We start from the raw sequence: 23741 nt of genomic DNA, 5'->3' as shown, positions 1-23741 counted from the left end.
TTCAACTAAAAGAGTTGTGGTTTTCACAATGAAGGGGAGAATGTGAACCTCACACGAATCACTAGATGGCAGTGTTTCATTTCTAAACGGAAAGAGGCTTCACGTTGCAATATAGCCTACTGGGATCAGCAACTCCGGTCCTGGAGGGCCACTGTCCTGCAGAGTTTAGCTCCAACCCTAATTAAACACACCTGAACAAGGCAATCAGTGTTTTCAGGATTACTAGATAGATACAGGCAGGTGAGTTTTTATCAGGGCTGAAGCTAAACTCTGCAGGACAGTGGCCCTCCAGGACCGGAGTTGCTGTATAAGCCTAAGTATATAGGTATATACAATATTGAAAGTATTCACTACTACTAGTGTACATTTAAACTGTCCTTTTAAATTACATGATATATTATTGTGATATTTGTGTCATTTTATAATTCTTAAATTAAGCTTTGGTCAGACTGATACAATTTTGCTTATATTTCTCTGTATTTTGCTCCATTCATTCCTCCATCTGTTTTAACAAGATAAATTAAGAAGCCCACTGTCTTACTTCACCTTTTTTCTAGCCAGTATCTGATTAGTATGGTGGAATGTGATTTAAGACAGCAAAATCAGTAGCAAGTGACCAAGTACAAATGCTGACATGTCTCAGCAGCGCTGATCCTTCACAAACCATCAGTTAATGGAAGGAAAATGTCTAAATTAGACCACATGGAGGGAGATCACAAGGTTGTTACAAAATAGAGTAAAGAAGATCAAAGATAAAGCCATAGATAGTAAAAAAACAACAACAGAGTGGCACATTCAAAACTGCACTCTATATAATAAAATCAGGATGAATTTATTAAGAATCACATGGTTAGTATTACAAGGGCATTTATAGTATATTCATCCTTTTTTCTCACTCGTATTGTACAGTTACAGATGCCAAGTGGCACTACATAGCCTGACTTTACAGCTTAAAATTCCATCCTCCAAGGTGTCCATTTAAACCCAGACACCTCTAAATCAATCTCTCCTATTTTCTCCGGATACGGCCAATTACCCGCTGCTTAGCAGGACTATTAAAGTCTACCTAAACCGACATCAGCTTTAATAGTCCTATCCCATCAGCACACATATACACACTGATATAGACGTGCTCTCATACACACACACTGTGTCATATAGTTATAAGATTCCATCCTCCCCCATTGGCAACGCCACCATCCCCCTCCTGCCATCACACAGGCGTGATCACTCTGTGTCTAATAGCCTTACCCAATTACGGCCACAGTGCTAGAGGAGAAAGGATGATGAGATCCCCTAACATGTTAATGAAGAACCTACGGCATACCTGCCTTATCTTAATAACCTAAAACACACACACACTCACACACAGCAATCCGCCAAATGTCAATTGTGTGTCTCCTGGGTATGTGTGTGAGAGTGTGTGATTGACACAGAGACAATGGCCGCAGGTCCCATTCACAAACGCAGAGGGGAAAGAGAAAGACAACCGGGGAGAGGGAGATGGAGAGGAAGAGAAAGAGGGAGGAAGAGAGAGACCAGTATTCAAATGTTACAATGGAACCTGCTTGACCAGAGCTTTAAAAACAAATCAGTATCTGCAAACTATTATGGTATTTCATTTGAAATTTTCAAGAAAGTCTATTTTTAAGGCATGTTGTGCATTTTAACAACATACAAACTAAATTTCAGCATGCAGATGCTGATATCAATTAACATAGTAAAAAAAAAAAAAAAAATAGGTAGCTGTCAGTTTAAGAAGGTATCTAAAACAAATACTATGCAGATTGTTCCCTTAATAGTTTCAAATTGTTCTAAATTGTGTACATCAGAAATGTACATTCAAGGAGAGCAAAATGCTTACTGTCTTAATGCTAAAGATCAGGCCCTTCATATCGGAGCATGCTACACAACTCCTTGTCCAAGCTCTTGTTCTATTCAGAATGGACTATTGTAATGCTCTCTTGGCAGGCCTTCCAGCATGTACAGCTGATCCAGAATGCTGGAGCAAGAGTGAAGAGAGAGCGTGTCACACCTCTCTTCATCAGTTTGCACTGGTTGCCAATTGCCACTTGCATCGAATGATGTTTGCAGAACAACCACTGGCTCTGCATTCTGCACCCTTAACTAAACTTACTTCAGACTCATGTGCCCTCCAGAAGCTTTGTGTTCTGCAAGCGAACGGCTCCTTGTGGAGCCATCCCAAAGACGCATAAAATCCCTTTCACAGACGTTTAACAGGACTGTTCCCTGCTGGTGAATGACCTGCCTAACTCAACCCGAGCTGCTGAGTCTTTCAAGAAACAACTAGATGCATCTTTTTACCAAAAGCGTCTGCTAAACGATTAAATGTAAATGTACTGTCTTAAAGTCGCAATTTAACGGAAATAGCGACAGATCTATTCTTTAGTTCTGCGACGTACAAAAGTAAGGTGCGGATTTGGTTCAGTCCATCGGTTATTGATTGGATGGAGGCAGATCTCAATGCAAGCTTGCAGACGACTGTGAGGAAGTGGCGGAGTAAAAGCAACTAAATGACTGGAGAAGTCTAGCATTCGTCACCAGAGAGAAGTCTGTTGTTTCTACAGAAGATTGAGTTATGATATTTGAATTTAAAAAGAAAAAAGGGTCTTTTTTTATTTAACATATTTATGTATTTAAGAAACGGTGAATTTTCATATTCAACTATTGACATCATCGTGAAAGAAAAAATAATTATTAATGCTGCAGTGCATGTTGGGAGAGGTTTCTGTGTTCAGTAAAAATGCATTAACAGGTTACTTGCTGTTACTTAAAAAATAATATTAGCATTATACAATTAAAAAGTTGCATTGATCTTTGTGTTCCAAAAAGTTGCAAGTTTGCTAGAAGTAAACAAACTAATTGTATTTTTTTAACAAAAGCATTAGAGTCCTTTTTTGCACTGAAATATTGTTTTTAAGGAGCATTTAAGGTTTTTACTTTACAACTTAACAATAACCAGATTCACATCACACCACACCACGAAATGGGCCTGGTTGACTCTGTTAAAACAGGCCAGTTTCACCTCCAGGTCTTGCTTTAATTCCTGTATTCCACATATTGTTGGCTAGGCCTACTATATTTTACTATTATTTGAGTGCACGCACACACCCCAAAACACTTCATGGTTATTGACAGAAAGAAAAAGGGCCCTATTATTCCTGAGAGAGCCTGTGTGTGAGGCTTCATCTTAACTTGTCAACAGTCCTTACGTACTGTCAGCAGAGCAAGCACTGGTGACATACCCATCTCTCTTTCCCTCGCTTTGAGTCTAGTACACAGAACAGACATGCACACATACTGAAGGATCGATAGACGTCTGTTGCCCACTGAAGACGAGACTGTCTGCCGCGGCCTAATCTCCGCGTCCCCGAGAGCACATTATGGGCACGTGCCTGGTGTTAACCCATTAATCTGGCGATGGTCGGATGTGTTATGTTCCCTCTCCCATGAGAGTGTGTTGTGGTGATAGATTGAGCCCTATGTGTGTGCGCGCAACGCGAGGAGTGATCTTCAATTCTTAGTTTGAGCAAATAGAGATCGAGAGCGAGCACTTATGAGCTTTCTGTTTCTCTAGTTGTCTCTTGCGCGCTCATTTGGAGTCCGGTCACAGAAATCTCCGCTTTGTCTGACTGCCGCTTGATTGCTATTTGATCCTGGAGCGATCGCAGCTTTTCTCTCGCTACGAGCCCGTCCCTTCAATGTGTTTGCTTTGCGCTATTTGTTTCCGCGGTTGTACAGGTGTACTCAGCTAATCTGATTGGTTTGACAGAGGCTGTTAGAACACAAACACCCGCGTGTTCCAATCAATAGCGTCATTAAACGTGAATTAGCGCTAACTCAATCAAACTACCCAGTTTAGAACCAATCTTGGTCGTTTACCATGGTAACCCGGGGAGGTCATATCGCTAACTGACGTGCAGATCTTTGTGGATGACGGCAGGGGCTGTCAATCATTCCGGGCGGCTGTCCTCGGGATGGATGAGGTGGGATGATGGGAAGGAAAAATAAGGAGTCTCCATAGTCTTCTCCAACAAATCAGTGAATTTTTGCAGAACACTTCAATGTTTCATATTTTTAAATCCAGTGTGTTTGCTGATTGACGCTTGCCAATGTGTTGTTTGATGAAATGCTTTGTCTGGGTGATTAGTCTGTCATGCCATGTGTCACGATGCATTACATTACAAACATGAAAAGTACATACCGTCTTGGCTGGTTCCTCTTGGTTCCTTCCTGGTGGTGAATACACAGGCCTCTTTCCAGACCTGTCAGGAGAAGAAAATAGTTTTATAAATACCGACAGATGATAATATACCCTACATCTATTGGATTGAGATCTGGTGACTGTGGAGGCCATTTGAGTATAGTGAACTCACTGCCATGTTCAAGAAACCAGTTTGAGATGATTTGAGCTTTGTGATACGCTGTGTTATCCTGCTGGAAGTAGCCATCAGAAGATGGGTAGGACACGATAAAGGGATGGACATGAAAGCATGAGCTGAATGTCACAGCAGAAATCGAGACTCGTCAGACCAGGCAACGTTTTTCCCCCAATCTTCTATTGTCCAATTTTGGTGAGCCTGTGTGAATAGCCTCAGTGACCTGTTCTTAGCTGACAGTGGCACTGGTGTGTCGTCTGTTGCTGTAGCCCATCTGCTTCAAGGCTCAATGTGTTGTGCGTTCAGAGATGCTCTTCTGCAGACCTCGGTTGTAATGCGTAGTTATTTGAGTTTCTGTTGCCTTTCTATCAGCTCAAACCAGCCTGGCCATCCTCAGACTTTAGGCATCAACAAGGCCTTTTTGCCCACAGAACTGCCGCTCACTGGATATTTTCACTCACTCTTTTTCAGACCTTTCTCAGTAAACCCTAGAGATGGTTGTGCGTGAAAATCCCAGTAGATCAGCAGTTTCTGAAATACTCAGGCAGCCCGTCTGACACCAATAACCATGCCATGTTCAAAGTCACTTAAATCACTTACTTCCCCATTCTGATGCTCAGTTTGAACTTCAGCAGATTGTCTTGACCATGTTTATATGCCTAAATGCATTGAGTTGCTGCCATGTGATTGGCTGATTGGATATCTGTGTTAATGAGCAATTGAATAGGCGTACCTAATAAAGTGGCCTGTGAGTATATATCTGTGTCTGCACTTCTGCCATAGGCCAGACCCTCAGTCATCTCTCAGATAACACACACACAAGTTACTTTTTGTAGGACAAAAGAATGTGGTCATTCTGTTCTTGTGTCCACTTTTGGCTATGTTGTGCATCACTTTTTGCTGTATGGATAGTACGCAGCCAGCATGAACTTAAACTGCATTCATGTGTGTGGTTCCATGTGGATTTGATAAATTAGGTTTTAGACACAAGCCCCCCCTGCTCTGCCCTGTGGACAGATTGTCCTAATGAGAGACCAGTGCATTTGTGTACTAACATCATTATTGTAATCACAGACACTGATGAGGTTATCATTATCATGATTTCTGTGGTCGCACACACAAACAGTTGCACAAGCTTGCATAAATAATCTCCTGTCAGAGTGTTTGTTAATGTAATTGATGTAGATATGAAAATAACCTGCAGTTCCTGCTGTAATTGGTACATATAAAATGTGATGAATACATAACACACTACGTAATAACTCTTAATTAATACATGCACACTGTACAAAGCTCCACTGTGGATACGCATCATGTACAACAAAACATCTCTGTATATAGATTTTCTCCGTTAGCTCTTTCATTATCTAAGTAAAGAAAAAAAGTCATGGTTGTGAATGACAAATCTGCTCATATGGTCAAAAGTTTGGAAAAAATAAGATTTGTTTTTTATGTTTTTAAAAGAAGTCTCTTTTGTGCACCATGCAGGGCAGCATTTATTTGATCAAAATACAATAAAACAGTAATATTACAAGTATATTAAAATGATATTACCTGAGTCTTCAATGCCACATGATCCTTCAGAAATCATTCTAATATGCTGATTTCAATTTGCTGCTCAATTATTATTGGTGCTCAATTATTAATATGGTTCTTATTATGTTGATTAATGGTTTTGCTACTTAATATTTTGTGGAAACTGTGATACATTTTTTTCAGGATTCTTTTGATGTATAGAAAGTTCACTGAACAGCATTTATTTGAAATTATTATTATATTAAAGAAATATTTTGTAGAAAAATTTGTACCATCAATACTGATAATAATAAGAAATGTTTCTTGAGCAGCAAATCAGCATATTAGAATGATTTCTGAAGGATCATGTGACACTGAAGATTATAGGAATGGCTACTGAAAATTCAGATAAATTACATAAAAAAAATATTCAAAGAGAAAACACTTAAAATGCAGCCTTGGTGAGCACAAGAGACTTCTTTCAAAAATCTTAATTATACACCCCCCCTTCCCATCCCCAGACTAACAGATTCAGTATTTAAAACAAGAAAATATGAAAAAAAGTGTGAAGAATGGGATTATGGGAGGAAATGACACATCCGAGTGTCTTTGTCCTGTTAGACCCCTCTCTATTGACCCTCAGTATCTCAGCAGCTCCTCTGTGGATCACGCTACAGATGTTTGCAGTGCTGTAGCGCGCAGTGATTTCCCATGTGTTCTCCCCTTCCTGCACCTTTCCTTTCTCGCCTCTCCTCCGTCTCATATAGATTGCTGGCTGAGGTTCAGTTGCTAATTGAATATGTTATGAGTCTGTTCGAATGACAGGAAATGATGATTAAGAGATGAAATCAATTCAGCTCAACAGCTGCTGTTTGCTGTCAAATTCATTACAGGCATTCAGAAAAAAAAAAAAAGATTGCGATTACGATTGTTAGCACGTTAACAGTCATCGTCCATACTAAAATACTGCCCTAGCATCTGTTTAGTATCCTGAATGTGAAAGGGATGCCTGAAGAACTGCTGAACTCAAATGTTGAATCTCGCTAGATGGGGCTATACTCTTACCTGACTCCATGCTGCTTAGCGTTTCCACATTCACACACACACACACACACACTTCTGACAGGCCCCTAAGCTGTGATTATCTGCACAGGCAGCACAGGGATCTCTCATAAGCATCCTAACCCCTGCCTGCCAATAATTAGCCCCAGTTAATTACAGCCCTACTGCAGGTTAAGCTAGTGGAAATCACCCAGGAGATACCCTCACACCTTCAGGTACACACACACACACGAGCACTCACACCTCCCAAGAGGTGAGCTTTATGAGCTCAGTGTCCAGAGCTGAGCCAGATCAGCGTCAATATTGTAACTGACAGCTGACAACATCGGCCCTCAACACTTGCATAGACACAGCAGGCGTGCGGGCAACAGGGGGGAGCGAGAAAGGAAAGATTAAGAAATGGCTTCGGGTTCTGATGTGCTAAGGACTGACTCACTCTCGTTTCCTTTGGCTGCTTGCCTTTTCCTACCTCAGATTTCTTCCTATCTTCTTTTTCTCTTTCTTTCCAGTACTCCTTTACTTTAATTCCGACATGTGGTTAGCTGAAAAAAGAAAAAAAAAAAACTGCAGTGAGAAACATGCGGTGAAAGCATTCTCATTTCTCTTAATGGCAGTTGCTAGGCTGGCACAGGACCGCAGAGAGTTGGGACTCAAGGGTCTTCAGTTCTGTAGCTGGTTGTTTCGAGCTGTGATGTCAAAGACAGCAGACAGTGAAAATATCCATTTCACACCCATTTTTTTTTTTTCACAAAAGTCTGGCAGATGTGGTTGCCAGAATAATTCTGTAAAAAATACAGCAAAAATGTAAACATGTTATTTACAGAACAATCTTTACATTTCACAATTTGAAACGGTAACTTATGAAGACAAAAAAATACATTTCAAATTGATAACAGCCCTTTTCTGCTGAATTAGCAAGGCCACAATGCTAATAAATTCTGTTTTGTACTTTTAACATATACTGACAACCACCATAATAATACTATGGTAAAGAGAAAAGCTAAGGAAAGGAAAAACTAAGAAGAAACAATTATTGAAATTAAAAACCATCAAAGTATCTTACAGGGAATTGTAGGAATGTCAGTTTATGGCTTTTCACTGTAAATTATAAGTTGATTTGTTCAACTTATAATACACAAAATGTACACAAAATGGTTAGATCTATTACAGTTTTTCTCCATCTGGGAACTTACTATTAACCAATTAACAGGTTTTTACTGTCACATTTTTACAGTCTTTTACTGTTAAAAATATTTTTTTACAGTGAGCCATTTTATTAGTGTATTTATTAAGATTTTGATTTCATTTTACTTGTCCTTTTGACATTTTTTATTCTTTTTTACAACATTGTTTTAAACTTCTAAAGGGAGCAGGTTTTTGGTAAAATCTCTATTGTAATATAATTAAATATTTTTATTTCAACAGAATGGCTCCTTTTGAATGGCTATCTATAGTGAAAAATGCTTTCATGGCCTAGATGGTGTAGTTATGATCTTAGAGCAAACCTGATACTAAATAAATCATTTTATCACAGTCACACTCACACTCACAATAGCTGTAAACACTCTGCTCAGTGAGTCATTAAAATCATATATCCTTCATCACTCTCATGGGAATCTGAGTGATAGCTGGCCATTTGCAACAACACAATTAACCATTAGAGATCAGTAATGAGCCAATTAGCAATTACACACTGTTTAAGAGCCATCAGTGTGTGCTTAATTCACACCTCTGGAACTTGTTAAAGTTGTGTATTTCATTCAGCTATAATTCCTCTTTCCCATTCTCCGCTTAGTCACACTGACTCTTTTGGCATTCTTTTGCTTTTAACCATATATTGACACCCCTATCAAATCTCAAACCGTTTAAAATACTGTGAATATTGAGTAATGTGATTTGCGAGATCACTTCATCTCTTAGCCCATATTAATCAAGTGTAATGCCAGTGTGAGTCTTCGCTTTTTTGAATAGTCCCCAATGTCCTTATTACCCCGAATGAAGCTTGTTCCTATGAAACGCTTCTATACACATTCACTAAAAACACTCCATTAATATCATCATCCTGAAAGCTCTGGGGAAGGCCAAGTTGCCCTTTACAAAAAGTTAGAGAAAGAAAATAACAAACATGCACATGTATGGATGACTGCAAATATCTTTTTTAAATAAGATTTTAGTCTTGTATAAGATTTTTACTTGAGACGCAAAATTTCTTGTTTTCAGTTGCCATTTTGTTCTTAGTTTAAGCATTACAACTTTTTGGGGGCTTATATACTATAACAATATATTGCCAATGCTTTATTGAAAATAATTACACATTCTTTTAAGTATTTCTTGGGTTGGGGGAAATCAGCTTTCAAAATATAGCCCTGATATGACTTTCAATGTATTTTAAGATTTTTTTAAATAGCCTATTTTTACTGAAAACCAAGACAAAATTCCATTCATCCATCATGGGAAAGGAAATAAAATTCCAGATTACGTTTTTTTTTGTTTTTTTTTTGCTGCATAAAAGTTCTGGCCTATCTCTCTCTGAGTTTCTAAAACAGATGCCTGATTACTAATAAACGTCAGTAGTCCACAATGTCATTATCTCAACAACTGAGTTTCTCTCTCCCAACCCAACAGCTCCACTCACCCCGTTGACTCTTAATTAAATCCTTGGCACGCATATTCCTTTACCTCTTCATTTGCGCACACACGCTCGCACAATGAAGTGTTGTTTTACTCGCTCGCTGATAGCTTTTAAGGGTGGGTGCTTTTATTGAGGGGCCGCGCTGTGGGTTTATCAGAGCGGTCTGTGAATAAATGGCTAACCCTCGTGCCCTCTCTCTTGGCCGTCTCTGTAATTCCTGCGCTTCCATTAGCTGCTGTATTGATAACAGTCATTAGCATATTTATGGTGATGGCGGGAACGTTATTGTTTGTGTTGGTTATTAATCTTCCCTCTGAGCAACTGCTCTGACAGCTCAATCTATTCTGCCATCGCGACACACACCCGCTCACACGCACAGCGCTTTCAAGTTGAACGGCGCTTTTGTTTGAGGGTAAATAGGCGGTGTCGGGGGGCGCGCGGCAAGCGGGACGGGATGGGTGATTGACGCGACCCCTCCTCAGGTGAGCGCTGATCTCCAGCTGGGCCGAGGGCTCGCTGGCATCACTGTCACTCTGCCAACCGCTGCCAGCCTCACGCGATCAGTCCTCCTGATTACAATTAAAATACATTTACTGTAAACACACAACTCAACACTTTCTAGAGTGGAGTCAAGAGTGTGTGTATGTAGGACAAAACCTGGTTTGCTAAGTGTGTGTGTGTAGTTGACTCTGAGGGGAGTTGTTTTTTTGTGCCCAGGGAGGGCGGATGGGGGTAGCTGAGTGTCTAATCGGGGGTCCCAGGTGACTGGTGAATATGCACGGTGTCACTCCCTCTGTTTGAGTGACAGCTCGCTGATTAAGGGCCAACTGAAAGCAGCCAGGATCACTGAGGGCAATGAGCATCTCAACCACACATTCTCTATCTCAAACCACACACACACACCATCTCCAGAAACACAAGGCACTCCTAGATCAGAGCAAAACACCTGGACAGGGAAGCAAAAATAAAAGGGGTTGGACAAAGGTCTTGTGTTCTTGTCTGGGTCAAGCTACGATGGTACGCAAAGCCACTTTCACCTGAATAAAAATGTTCCCTAATGTATTTGATGTAACAGTCATACACTATACCACTAGTTATTTAACAGACATAGTCTTTAAATGCATAGAAATCAAGCTTCCTGCACGGGGCCATTGCCTATTGTAAATTTGACACGAAACGTTTCTTTATCTTTGGCGATAAATAACTGGTTTTATTGAGGCTATCATTTTGCTCATAACTTGCCACGGAGAGATGTTATTGATTGCTTTTTTGAAAAAACGGAGCAAGATTTTTATTTGTTTTATACCACAAATGTAAATCAAAGCCCACCCCTCACAGTGCACCAATAATCCCCACCAGATATATGCTAATGTGATGGAATATTTTATTGAAGCTGTAAAATTTGAAATCATAATTTGCAAGCGTTTCATATAAGAAAACACTAAAAGACAGGCTATGAATACAAATGGTTGTAAACTAATATGTCATACAAAACAGTTAAGAGATATTCCTGTCTGTGTGTATCCATCAGGGGAAAGATATTATTCCTATTTCCTTTTTACAATGCGCTCTATGCCTCTTCTTTGGGAACAAATGCTGTTACTATGAGATTTACCACTGATCAGCAAATACTCAACTGGGAATTAGTGTTGTGTGTGTTTTACGCAGATTTCTCTTACTCTAAAAGTAAACATTTATCACAGTTATAAATTAATGAATCTTTTTCGACATCATTGCAAAGCTAGTTTGGAGAAAATGTACTGCTCATACTTTAATTCATGTGCGATTGCAGCAACAATATGAAGCCCAATGTCTCGCTCATTGTATTCTCGAGTGCAGGCTTGATGAAAACAGTTCATTACAAGTCATGTCCGTCACATCCGTACAACAAAAACTCAAACTTTCCTCAATTCTCCCATTCAATGATTCATATCTAAATATCTTTAGCCCTAACACAGACAGTGCTAGCGAGAGGTTTGAAGGTTGTGCGTTCTGACCTTGTTATTGTGCCCGCTTGATTTACATGTTCGCTGGCCCCATAACCCCTCTTTTTATGTATGATTAAAACCCAATCAGTGCAAGGCTAAAAATAAGGTCCTCATCTTTAACGCATTGAGTGTTAATGAGGAAATGCAACAAAAACTGCTCCCAAACTGCCAACAAAACGGATGTGACGCTAGCGAGGCAATATATCTGACCGTCTGCGATACAGAATTAAAGCCTATTTAAAAACACCCCGCCCCCCTCACCCTTTATTAATTTAGCTGCAAGCCCAAGTGCGCTCACCTCTGAGGTTATCGCAGTTATCCAGTGTTTCATATGAGTGGACAGGTCGTTTAAAGCAGTGGTTCTTAACCAGGGGCCAAGGGCCTACTAAAAAGCCTCAGCAAACCTCAAAGGGGGGCTCAAGATGATTTTAAATAAGACAAAACAAGCTTTAAAACAAGTGAAAACAAATAAAAATCAAGATATTTCTTATTTTTATTCACCTCCACAACAACTGTATCATTTGAAAAACAGGGTTCCCACAGTCTTGGAAAGCCTGAATATACAAGGTAGTCTAATTTTGAATTTGTGATTTCTAGATTTGGAAAAATGATGGAAATCATTAAAATCATAAAAACACTGTGGGCATTTTAAAAACAAATATGTTTTAACTGAACTATACCATTTTCATAATTATGCTAAGCTCTAAAATATTTTATCTGGAAGAAATTGTGAATAAAATATATTTTTAAAATCCTTATTCTTAATCCATATCCATTAAATCGCAAATAAGTTTAAAAGTCATGTAAATGCATTGGTTGAAAAGAGTGAGATAGCTGAAGAACTATCATCACCCATTCCTATCAAGACATTCCAAACCTGTATGACTCACATTCTTCTGTCGAACACAATAGAAAATATTTTTAACACAATGAAAGTCAATGGGGTCCAAAACATGTATTTTATTATGTGCACAAAAACAGTTGAAATGTCTTTGTTTAGCAGAAGAAAGTTAGTCATGCAAGTGGAACAACATGAGGGTGATTTTAATAATGAAAGGATTTTCATTTTAGATGAACTATCCCAAAAATGGGGTTTTGGAAAATTTGAAAATAAAATGCTCAAAAGACTAAGTACAAAACGATTGGTCAAATTAAATAAAAATAGAAATGTTAACACAACAGTGATCTGTTTTAATTTGAAGTAAATAGGCTACTGTTCTGTCTGCTCAGTCTATATCCAATGTATACAAAAAATAAAAGCTTCAAATGACAAAGTCAAACACGACACAGCATCTCATTTAATCTGGGCTTTGGTCTTGTATCAATAGTGAGGAGATACACAATCAGTAACAACCTCAAACCCAATACAGCACATGACCTTCAGTGTCCTAGGAAAACTTTTTTCCCACTCAAACGACCTTATTATGAGCATCTTTAGTTTGAGACTTTAATAACTCTTAACATCCTCCATTGTTATCACTAAGCAAAAGCATAGACACTGGCGAACAGAGCAGGGCACAGAAACTTCTCTATCGATTTCTGCCCGAGAAACTCTCTAATGGTCCTTCGGCATAAAAAAAATGCACACACGTACGGTTCTCAGGCCTCGCAGTGACCAGCTTGATCAATGTGGCCGGCGCACAATAATTCATTAACCTCTCGGTCGGACGAGTGCTCCACATTCTTCAAGGCTTGTATTGAACTCTTAAGCCATGTTAACTCCTGCTGCTCTTTTCTTTCATTAGTGACGACATACTTTCATTAGTCCCTCCACGGCAACCGGACTGGTAGAATGCATCCGTGTGCTGGTCCGAAGCGGAATGGCCTTTATGATGTCATAATTGGTTATTGGGTAAGGTTGGTGATATGACTGTAGAGCTGCTCAGTGAAGGCCTGCAGCGAAAAGCACTGCTGTACCCGCTCTCTGCCAGCCTGTCCCATACGCTGCTTGAGTTTAGGGTCTGTAACAAACTTCTGCATTGCTTCGGAGAAGCACTCAGGGGTGGGTTCGCAGAGGAAGCCCGTTTCGTCATGGGCCACAGACTCTAGCGGTCCACCCGAGTTAACTGCAATAACGGGGCAACGTGAGTACATGGCTTCAATGGGTACAATGCCAAAGTGTTCATTGCTGGGGGTGTACAGTACACAAGTGCTGCTATGCAGCAAAGACAGTTTCTGTTTGTCTGAAAAAGAGCGCAGGAATGTGACATGGTCCTCCAGGCCAAGAGAGGCCACTAGTGAGCGCAGCTCTTCGTAGTGCTCTACATTCTCAACCACGCGTTCATCGTAACCCCCCGCCATTACGAGGTGCACACGCTCCCATTCCCCCGTAGACAGACGCTCCTTCAGGGCCGCTAACGCTTGCAGAGCCAACGGCAGGTTCTTCTTGCGTTCGTAGCGGTTGATTGACAGAAAGAGGAAGCTCCGCCCTTCAGGCAGCAGCCCGCTGAGGTCCTCTACTTCATCATTGAAAGCTGCAGAGTTCAGAGAGGGATAGAGGACATCGGTGTGGATCTCAGCTAGTTTGGGAAACGTCTGTTTGAAGACTCCTGCCGTGAACTGGCTGTTGACCAAAATTTGATCGGCCATGCCTGTGGTCAGTTCCTCAAACCAGTCGATTGGGCCGCGATATAGGCGCTTTAGAGCAGAGCGACGCTGAGTCAGTAGTTGGTCAGGGAAATGACAGTAGAATAGGACTTTCTTCCTGTGGCGTGCCAAACGCAAAAAGGGAATACATGCTGAAACCTGGAAATAGGAGATACAGTTAAACCTGGTGGTTTTGATGAGAACCAAAGACTTTAGACTTTAGAGACTAAATACTTTAATATGCACTCATATTACTTATGAATGAGAGAAAGTTCAGCATGCAATATAGCGGAATATGTCCTGCCTTTTAAATAAAAGAACCAATCACCAATTGGTAGTCATCATGTCACTGATGTTAGAAGCTCCAGTTTCTACAGAAAGTGTTCTGAGACTGGCGCTTAGGACTGCACATGCGCATTGGCTGGTCTAGCTTGTAAAATAAGCTTTTTTAAATGCTGTTTGAGCATAAGAAACAACATTTATGGCACAGTTCATGTCAGATTTTGTTGCTGATTTGAAATATGTTATTTAAATGTGAGTTCGACGGGCAGTTTTTGAGATTTCTGGCTTCCCCCATTCAAGTAGATAGGGCTGGTATTGGATTCACAAAATAGCTTCCCGGAGGCGTTGCAAATATGACGGCAGAGTGAACAGACTTTCCTTTGAAAGGGATTTTGATGAGAACGGCTCTCTGGAATACTCAATTCTGACTGGCCAATCGCAGCACTGAGTGGTCAAATGTTTCTCTATAATGACCACTACATTTTATTTGACCAGTGTCTATGGCACTACTGTGCTAGTTTTTATGTCTCTTAGTTTACTAGCAACGCCAAAATCATGGGTTTGATTCCCAGGGAATGCATGAAGTCATTGTTGCAAAAGAAACCTCTTCAAGGTGAAACAAGACTTCTGTTTGATTTAATTTTGTGATGATGACTTGCCAGATGACTAATTAGTACTTCCTGGTTCAAATATTCATAAACGTTTTCATAGCATTTTTTTATATTCATTTATTATTTTTATGGCATTTTCAGTTCACAAAAAACGTATAGTTATGTAGAAGCTAAATATTTTAATTTTACAATAAACAATGATAAAATTTGTCATTAGTACCTCACTTTCACTTTACTCCAGGTTCTTGTCTTATTTTGGGTCAGTCTTGACAAATTCAGTTGTTAAAGTTTAACTAGAGACTCTGACCAGATCATTGAATCAATGAGTTTCAATAAGATTAGTCAGATTCTGTGCGATTGATATCTAGATATCTTCAGTTCGAAACAACAAGGAATGATATGTTATGTTTATGAAATATAGTGGAAAAGTCACATATTATGCTTTGGAATGTAATGAAGTTAAATGAAAATAAAATAAAGATACTTGAAAAATAAGTACAGTAACAAAGAACAAATACTGTTACTGTCCACCACAGATAATTATTGTTAACTAAAACTATTCAAACTAAAAAAAATTAATTAAAATAAAGTATAGTTGAAATCTATAAAATAAAAATTCAGATGAAAAACGTATTATCTTTGCAAATAACTTAAATAAGTTGAAGTTGAAGTACTAAAATTACTAAAACTGAAATAAAGATATATTAAAGCTAAATAGAAAAATAATAAATATGATAAAAGCACATACCATAATTACTCAAACTTAAATTAAATTGACATCTGAAATATAATATAAAAATAAAATCTAATTCAAAAATAAATACTATAGTAATATATAAACAATACAAACATAGCTAGTTTTAGTAGCATTAGTAGTTACCTGATCACAGAAAATAACATCGAACTCCTCCCCACTAAAGAGCACAAGATAGAGAGCTAGGTAGATCATGCGCAGGTATGCACAGAGAGCGTGGAAATAACCAAACACGCTGGTGGGCAGCCAGTCGCCCACACACAGCACAGGCAGGTCAGGTGAGAGAGTCTCAGAGAAGCAGTGCTGGGGGTCATAGTGTGCCGTCCAGATCTGAACAGTGCAGCCGCGAGATCGCAGAGCTACAGCTGCGTCCACCACCAGACGCTCCGCTCCACCTATACCCAGATCAGGGTGCAGAAACACCACCCGAACCATCCTGTTCTGACCAGAACCTGTTGAGTCAAAAGGAGGTCAAATGACAGTTACACCTCATTTTTAAGCTCGACACAAAGCAACTAGATTTTCCAGTTACTCTCTTTCCACAAAACCTAGTAAATATCACACATACACTTATATTTGCTTAGCTATCTAAATGGCAACATTTCATAGACATCTATTTTTACATACAGCTATTTATAAATACTATAACCTAACCCCCACTCTAACAGAAAAGCATGTTTACAGTTTTTAAAAAACTTTATTAACATGTATTCAGTTTTGACAAATTAGGACAAAACAAAAGGGGGAGGTTTTGGCAGATTTAGCTTACTTCTGGGTACACATTTGTTCCCAAAGTATGATTAAGTAGGTACACACACTGCATAGATAAAGTTACCATTGTTTTTATCAGATGATTAATCTAAATTACATCTTAACCTTGATTACATCAAGTATGTCATGGCTCTGTGATGTTACAACAGGCCAAAGCGCGCACACGTCTCTGTGCACGTTCACGTGTCCATGTCACTGGGACATCTGTCATAAACTCTAATACCTTCTATTGTATATTTTTACAGTCCTGCATCATTAAATGTCTGCAGATATATATAAACATGTGGGATACGCCAACTCAGAGTTGGGAAAACATCAATATTCATTCTTATTATACAGTATGTATGTCAGTATATAAGTCTAGACTCAGTATATACCCTGCTACATTCTAAGTAGTGACAACATTGCACACAAAGCACATAAAATGTCATATTTTCTTTACACAAACTCAAATTGTGCTTACAGTAAAATGTTTAAAAAACATTGAGACGAGAAAACACGTACCTTTACCGTCAGGTGTCTGTATGAATGATCAAATATGGCTCAAAGTTCGCGATTTAGTGAAACTGGCTTCCTGATTGAGCCAAAATGTCTGCCCTACTCTGTACACATCATCAATTGCACGCGACACGTCACTGCACTCTGTTCTACCGCCTTTGAGTTTTTTTACTAAATTCATTTAGAAGCTGAGCTGCATTCGCTGATTTTAGTTACCTTATCTGGACGGTTTTAACGTTTTATATAAAATTAGGTTACAAAAGCATCTAAAATGCGTTTAAAGTAACACGCAGGACCACAGCTCTGGTCAGGCGCTTCTACTGGCACCTATGGGGGTCCTTTAGATGGCTGTCGTGGCCTTCTCAGCGAGACGTCATCAATAGTCTTTCTCTTGTAGTTGTCTGGATCGGCTGGAGTTCAGTTACAGAGGCAGTCACTTATATTCATTATTTTACCCGCAGTCTCCTGAAACATACATTATTAAGCAAAATGGTAAGTTTCTTAATCCCGTTTTTCGTCTATCTGGAACTTTATAATAAATGTTTTGCGCGTATTAACAGTTATATCTGGATTGCTAGCTGTCTAGCCAGTCGTGCTCTCTAATAACGTACCGTTATTGGAATAGTCTACCCTGTTCTAACATTTAATTGCTTAGTAGCTAATCACATGTGAGTTTCAATTACTAGCAGTGGGGTTTTGAATAGTATTAAGTCTTGTGCCAGACGATTCATATGCAGTTTGTGGGTTGGTTTGCTCACTAACGTTAACTTAGCTGCAATCAGCGCATTTGTTTGGGAGACGTGGCTCTCTTGGACCCCCACACCAGCTCTTCAGTCTAAATCTGGTCCACTCTTTTACCATGAATACTATATTGTACTATTGAGTCTACGTGGCATTATCTCACTATTATCTAGGATTGAACATCTAGTGATCTATATCTTTTAAAAAATAATTTATCGTACTCACATATGAGTTATATTTTGTATCTTGGTGGAATTTATCAGCCATTTAAGGTCTACTATAGTATTATTAACTTATTGTTCTTATTGTAGCATGTTATGCCTTAAACGCACAAGTTTCCGTTGGTGCCAGAAGGCATATTAAGTCAATCACTGTGCATTTGGTTTACCAAGTCCTTTATTTGTCTGTCTCATCTCAGCCTGGACCCGCAGCTAGTGCAACAAATGTTGGTGTCTCCAGCCGTTCCCCGAGTAAGACCGTGGCTCCCCGCGCTGCCGGCACCTCAGCCAGACAGAGGTAAGAACCTTGCAAGAACAGTTTTGTTTGGGCCTTAATGCACCATCAAGCTGGATCTAATTGTGTTTCTGTGATTCTGATCTCTGAGTGATAGGCTATTGTTTATTTGGTCCTCTATACGTGACAGTTGACAAGCATTAGTCTCTATTTAATGTTTGTATTGTAAATTTGACATCGTCAGGGTACGATTTAGTTGCTCGCTGAACTTATAGTCAGACTCCTATGATAATATATATATATATATATATATATATTATTAATAATAATAATAATAATAATATCTGACACTTTTATTTGTCTTGTATGTTAAAGCATGTTTTCTTATTGTTGATTCCCTCAGGAAAGCCCCTAGCAGTGGCGCACGCAGCGGAGGCAGATCCACAGCATCAGCTGGCACAGGAGGGATGTGGCGCTTTTACACTGAGGACTCACCGGGACTTAAAGTGTGAGTACTCGCACAGAAGGATTTAGAACTCTTTCTACCCAAAGAGAGAGTAAAATATAAACTGTCATTTAAAAAATAAATAAATGAATACTTTTATTCAGGAAGGATGCATTGCATTTATAAATTAAAAATATATATAAATTAAGCGACAGTAAAGATATGTATAATGTCACAAAAGACTTCTATTGAAAATAAATGCTGTTCTTTTGAACTTTTTATTCAAAGAATCCTGAAAAAATGTATCAAGTTTTCCACAAAAATATTAAGCGGCACAACTGCTCAAATTCAGCTTTGTAATCACAGGAATAAATTACATTTTAAAATCTATTAAAATAGAAAAAGATTACTATGACTTGTTATAATATTTCACAGTATTACTGTATTTTTGATCAAATAAATGCAGCCTTGGTGAACATAAAGCTTTTTTAAAAAAAAAACAAAAACAAATTTATTTATGTACATGAATAACATAGTTTGAAAAATACATTTATTTGTTTATCAGAAATGTTCATATAAATAGTGCTGTTAGTAACATTATTATATATAATTATTATTCAGTTATTCAAATAAATAACAGGCATGTATTTGAAAATAGACTGCAGAAATGAAGCAATTTAAAAATAAAAAAATACAGGTATAATCAGCCAATTTAGATTTAACATGTTTATCAGTTTTTTCATATTCCAATAAAAATCTTATGTAATATTCCTTTCCTTTTTTTATTGCTAGTTAAAAAAAATCATAATAAAACCACAAGCAAGGAAATCATGCTAGACATTTTTATTGCTTAATTTAAGGACAAAATAAGAAAAGGTTATGATTTGAGGTACTTCATGTGCAGAGAACCAACACAGACGCTCATTTTTAATTCATCCCCTCAGCTCAACAGGAAGTGACACGAAAGGGACGGGCAGAGGGTTCTGAGAGGTTTAGCATTTATAAGGATAAACATGAAATTTTAACGACAGGAAATTGGCCTCATGGGCTCAACCTCCGTCTTTATTTGATGTCTCCCCTGCCGTTCCCCTCCTACAGCTGTGTGCGCCTGTATTTACAGGCTCTCTCAATGAAACTAACTTCTGTTATAGTGTGTTCATCTACAGCAATTTCTCTTTTTTTAAAGAGCGGTTCTAGATTTGTAATGTTACATCTGTTCATTCAATATGTAGGAATTATCCGAGCATGTCAGAATGGATTTGAGTGTGGTTACAGTGGCTGTATTTACAGTCGAGAGTCTCTTAGAGTAAGAGTCTGGAGTTATGAGTGAAGTCTTTTTCACTCTTTAGACTGTGTGTTTTGAGCTTAATTAAAGTTCTGTTGGAAAAGGTCACATCAATTAAAGCCTGAGGGGTGGGCCCTCTGTCGGCATGGTTACGCGGCTGCCTAGCGACTCAGGGGATGGTCAGTTCCTGCTTTAATAAAGCCCCACATTTTCCACCTAGCTCGTTAACAGTATCCTACTCGCCAGCATTTAGAATCCTAATTACACCGTCTTCTATCACATGATTAAGACGAGCAGTCCCGATTGGCCCACAGGGAGGAAGTTTGTGCCAAGCTTTTTATCTAAATTCATCTCATATTCTAATCAAGGATCTTCTGAAATTTGAGAATTAGTTACTGAGTTTAGTCTGTCTATCCTCCACTAGGGGTCCCTCTGTCTACTAAATTTTTTATGATCATAATGAGATCTGGCAGTAATACCATCTATTTATTTTCCCCATTCTTGCAGTGGCCCGGTACCCGTTTTGGTGATGAGTCTGCTCTTTATCGCATCTGTATTTATGCTGCACATCTGGGGAAAGTACACACGCTCCTAAACCCGCATGACCTCTGGACTCCACCGAATCTTAAGCCATTGGACTTGGACCAAACTCTGACCATCAACACCTTTTCCTTTATTAAAACCTCCATTTCAAGGGGTTTTCACCCCCATTCAAGTTTACCCAGCCACTACAACCGTTTGGTAATTTACAAACCCTCAGCTCGCCCTCCTTCCACCAGATCAGGACATCTTTTTTGTTAAACCTTTGTACAAACTAATATGTAAAATTGTACAATAAAATGCTGTAAAACATTTGTCACATTTTTTCATTTTCACTAAGGGAAAAAACCAGAGGGTCTGATTTGCATCACAGGGCATAATTAGCACATCTCCAGTCTGTGGGATAAAAAGTGGTTGTATGCAAATGCGCATTCCAGACGTGCCGTTACTGTGCGAGCTGTTTCGGCTCCACCAGTCTCTGAACGTGACGTAATAGGTGTGCTATTATTCCAATTCCATTGAGCTTGCAGTCATGTCCCATCAGCACTAAATCAACCGTGCCTGTGCAAAAACAAAATCTTGCCCTGCCAAGCTCACAAAAAAGGGAATAAAAACTCAGAATTTCTTTAAATCAGGTGTTAATTTGTATTTTAAAACTGCACAATAGGTGGCTTTGCTTAAAATAGCTATTATATTTTCCTAATTTTAAATGGGTAGATTTTTTTCAGTCATTGAAATTATGGGTTTCTCAGCACCCCAGAAACCAAAAAATCTGTAACTGCAGAGTTTCGCGTCTGAGCTCCTCAGGTGATCTTTTACGAAAGTGGGCAGGTTTAACTTGCGGCCTTTAATGGAAGGGATTGACTTGTAGCTGGGCATAAATAAGGGTTTGGACTTAACCAGGACTAGTAGTTAGGACATTTAAGTAGAAAAATACATTACTGGTGTGCATCTTGAGACAAAACCATGACACTGACATATCTTAAAATATGTCAGAGCCAGTTGCTTTCAGTTAAAACCGCTCAAACATGCATTTTAGTCTGGGAATAGGCGCAAGCCTCGTCTGTGAAACTCGGGGAAGGATTTAGGTGGATGCAGGAATGTTTGAAGGAAAGCCAAGGCAAGTGGCCAATAAAATTGTACTGATTAGTAGAATTATAAAATGCATGCTATTTGAATTCATGAGGGATTCCATATGGCTTATCTTTTGGCAGAAATATACATGTACATAGCCTCAGTTTATCAGGAATCATCTTCACTTAAAAATAGATGAGCATTCCTTCCATTTGCAACTCTGAGAGACATGTTTGTCAAACATCTAAATAAAATGTTCTATTTTTGTATATTTAATGACCTACAGGATATATAGAGCCTGTTGCACGTAGCATGTTCAGAATCAAAACAGGCCAGTTCATGGCATATAAAATGTACTAAAGGAATAGTTCACCCACAAATTAATATCCCTCAGAATTTCTATTCTAAATTGTGTAAATTGTTTTTGCTGATAATATCCACAAACGGACATAAAAAAAGCGATTTAGCTGTTGTTAGCGCGTGTTCATAGAACCGAACGTCAATCATAATCTTCACCCGACAGCATGAAATGATCCTGTAGGTGGCGCTGTGACCCACTCTTCCAGGTTAAACAGCCTCTCTGTGTCTGTGTGTGCGAGTTTAAGTCTGTGTTCTTCATTATTCATGTCCTAACTGAGAGTAAGGTTTCCCTCTGGTTCATTCTAATCCCAACAGCTAACAACACACTCAGAATTATTCAGTATCATCTTAAAAATGGATCCATATGGGCAAGGAGTGCTGCACTTGAGTGAGTGTGTGTGTGTGTGTGTGTGTGTGTGTGTGTGTGTGTGTGTGTGTGTGTGTGTGTGAGAGAGAGAGATTGCATGGAGTGTGTTTTAATTGTTGTCTACTGGGCTCTATGTGCTACTTTAGGCTGAGATCCAGTGTTTATGACTAATGCATTAACGTACAATAATTTAAATCTCTGCTCCAGATACAAAAAAAAAAGAGTGATCATGAATGTATTTTTATTAAAAGCACAACTTATTTAAAGAACACGGTGTCCATAAGGTACTTTTATATATATTTGTTTTAATATTTTGACTATTTTTTAAACATATACTTTTTTGTCATATATTGCACCATTAGTGCTTTTACTTATATATTTATTTTGACATGTGGATATGGGTCTATTTGCATATTCAAGGACTAGAGGAAGTCACACTGAAAGGTTTTCAAATTTCTTTGAAATTTGAAAACGTGTCTGGGTGAGCGTGTTCACACCTCGAGATTCAGAGTTTTTTCTGTTCAATTTTTTTTCTTGTAACCATTTCCTGAGCTCTAACCACTGCCTGTGTAGAGGGACAGCCCCAGAGAAAAGACACTCACAGATATCACTAACAGCAGCTGCATGCAGAAGCTCATGCTTTCATATACACAGCTTTTAAAGGCCGCGTGGCTCATTTTCTATGCAGATACCTCTTCCTTTCTTTCTTTCTTTCTTTCTTTCTTTCTTTCTTTCTTTCTTTCTTTCTTTCTTTCTTTCTTTCTTTCTTTCTTTCTTTCTTTCTTTCTTTCTTTCTTTCTATCACACACACACATTACCAGACTTTTTCTTTCCTCAGAGGACACACAAACATTCACTCCAGTACTTCAGTGACATCACTTTCAAAACATTTTCTGTATCTTTATTTTTAACTTGTTGTAATTAAAATTATAATACAATTATTTCAAGAGAAAGGGAGTGATGTTGAGAAAACCAGAAGTGGAGCGGATCAGTTTGGAAACCCCAGATTGGCAGTGGCAAGTCAAGGTGGAAATGCAGGTTTAGCTCATTTTCAGAGGATGTGGTTCAGGAAAGAGTGCAGTTTGCCTCCGCCCCCTAAAAGTTGGTATGGTGGACCCTTCCACTTGGGGAAATTCTGTGCAATACTGGAACATTGAAAGTTGGGAGGGGGGGTGGTCAGGTCTAAACGGGGTCCAAAATTCTTTGTGATCCGATGACTCAAACCACATTGGAGGTATAAACCGCCATTGCGACATCGCATTTGTAGTGTAAATGTTAATGTGTTGTTGATTAAAAGTCCGCCTACTCAACTATCAGTCATCCATTGTGCTAAAACTACGGTTTTGAACATTTGAACAAGTAAGATTGCCAAAAATT

At 38.8% G+C, this 23741-nt stretch overlaps 2 protein-coding genes across 2 annotated transcripts; one reads left to right on the top strand and one right to left on the bottom strand.

The window, feature by feature from the left end:
• Positions 1–12072: 12072 nt before the first annotated feature.
• alg2 (ALG2 alpha-1,3/1,6-mannosyltransferase) lies at positions 12073–17414 on the bottom strand. The gene is made up of 3 exons (XM_081389322.1): positions 17106–17414; positions 15957–16282; positions 12073–14342 (listed from the first exon to the last, which is right to left on the bottom strand). Exons 2-3 carry the CDS (start codon positions 16263–16265, stop codon positions 13443–13445), a joined length of 1209 nt encoding a protein of 402 aa, XP_081245448.1. The 5' UTR covers positions 16266–16282; positions 17106–17414; the 3' UTR covers positions 12073–13442.
• On the top strand, positions 17150–20877 carry sec61b (SEC61 translocon subunit beta). The gene is made up of 4 exons (XM_081389324.1): positions 17150–17591; positions 18259–18356; positions 18697–18801; positions 20531–20877. Exons 1-4 carry the CDS (start codon positions 17589–17591, stop codon positions 20616–20618), a joined length of 294 nt encoding a protein of 97 aa, XP_081245450.1. The 5' UTR covers positions 17150–17588; the 3' UTR covers positions 20619–20877.
• The last annotated feature ends 2864 nt before the right edge of the window (positions 20878–23741 follow it).

This window comes from Scardinius erythrophthalmus, assembly GCF_964197995.2.
Source record: "Scardinius erythrophthalmus genome assembly, chromosome: 16".
Lineage (NCBI taxonomy): Eukaryota > Metazoa > Chordata > Actinopteri > Cypriniformes > Leuciscidae > Scardinius > Scardinius erythrophthalmus.
This window is presented reverse-complemented; position numbering and strand designations above follow the sequence as displayed.

What these genes read in the sequence shown, in the direction of transcription:
- sec61b (XM_081389324.1), top strand. An exon ending in GGCACCTCAGCCAGACAGAG is followed by an intron (nt 18,357 to 18,696) that starts GTAAGAACCTTG and finishes TGATTCCCTCAG; the next exon opens with GAAAGCCCCTAGCAGTGGCG. An exon ending in GACTCACCGGGACTTAAAGT is followed by an intron (nt 18,802 to 20,530) that starts GTGAGTACTCGC and finishes CCATTCTTGCAG; the next exon opens with TGGCCCGGTACCCGTTTTGG.
- alg2 (XM_081389322.1), bottom strand. Translation starts at nt 16,265, where the DNA reads ATGGTTCGGGTGGTGTTTCTGCACCCTGATCTGGGTATAGGTGGAGCG. An exon ending in ATGTTATTTTCTGTGATCAG is followed by an intron (nt 14,343 to 15,956) that starts GTAACTACTAAT and finishes TCCTATTTCCAG; the next exon opens with GTTTCAGCATGTATTCCCTT.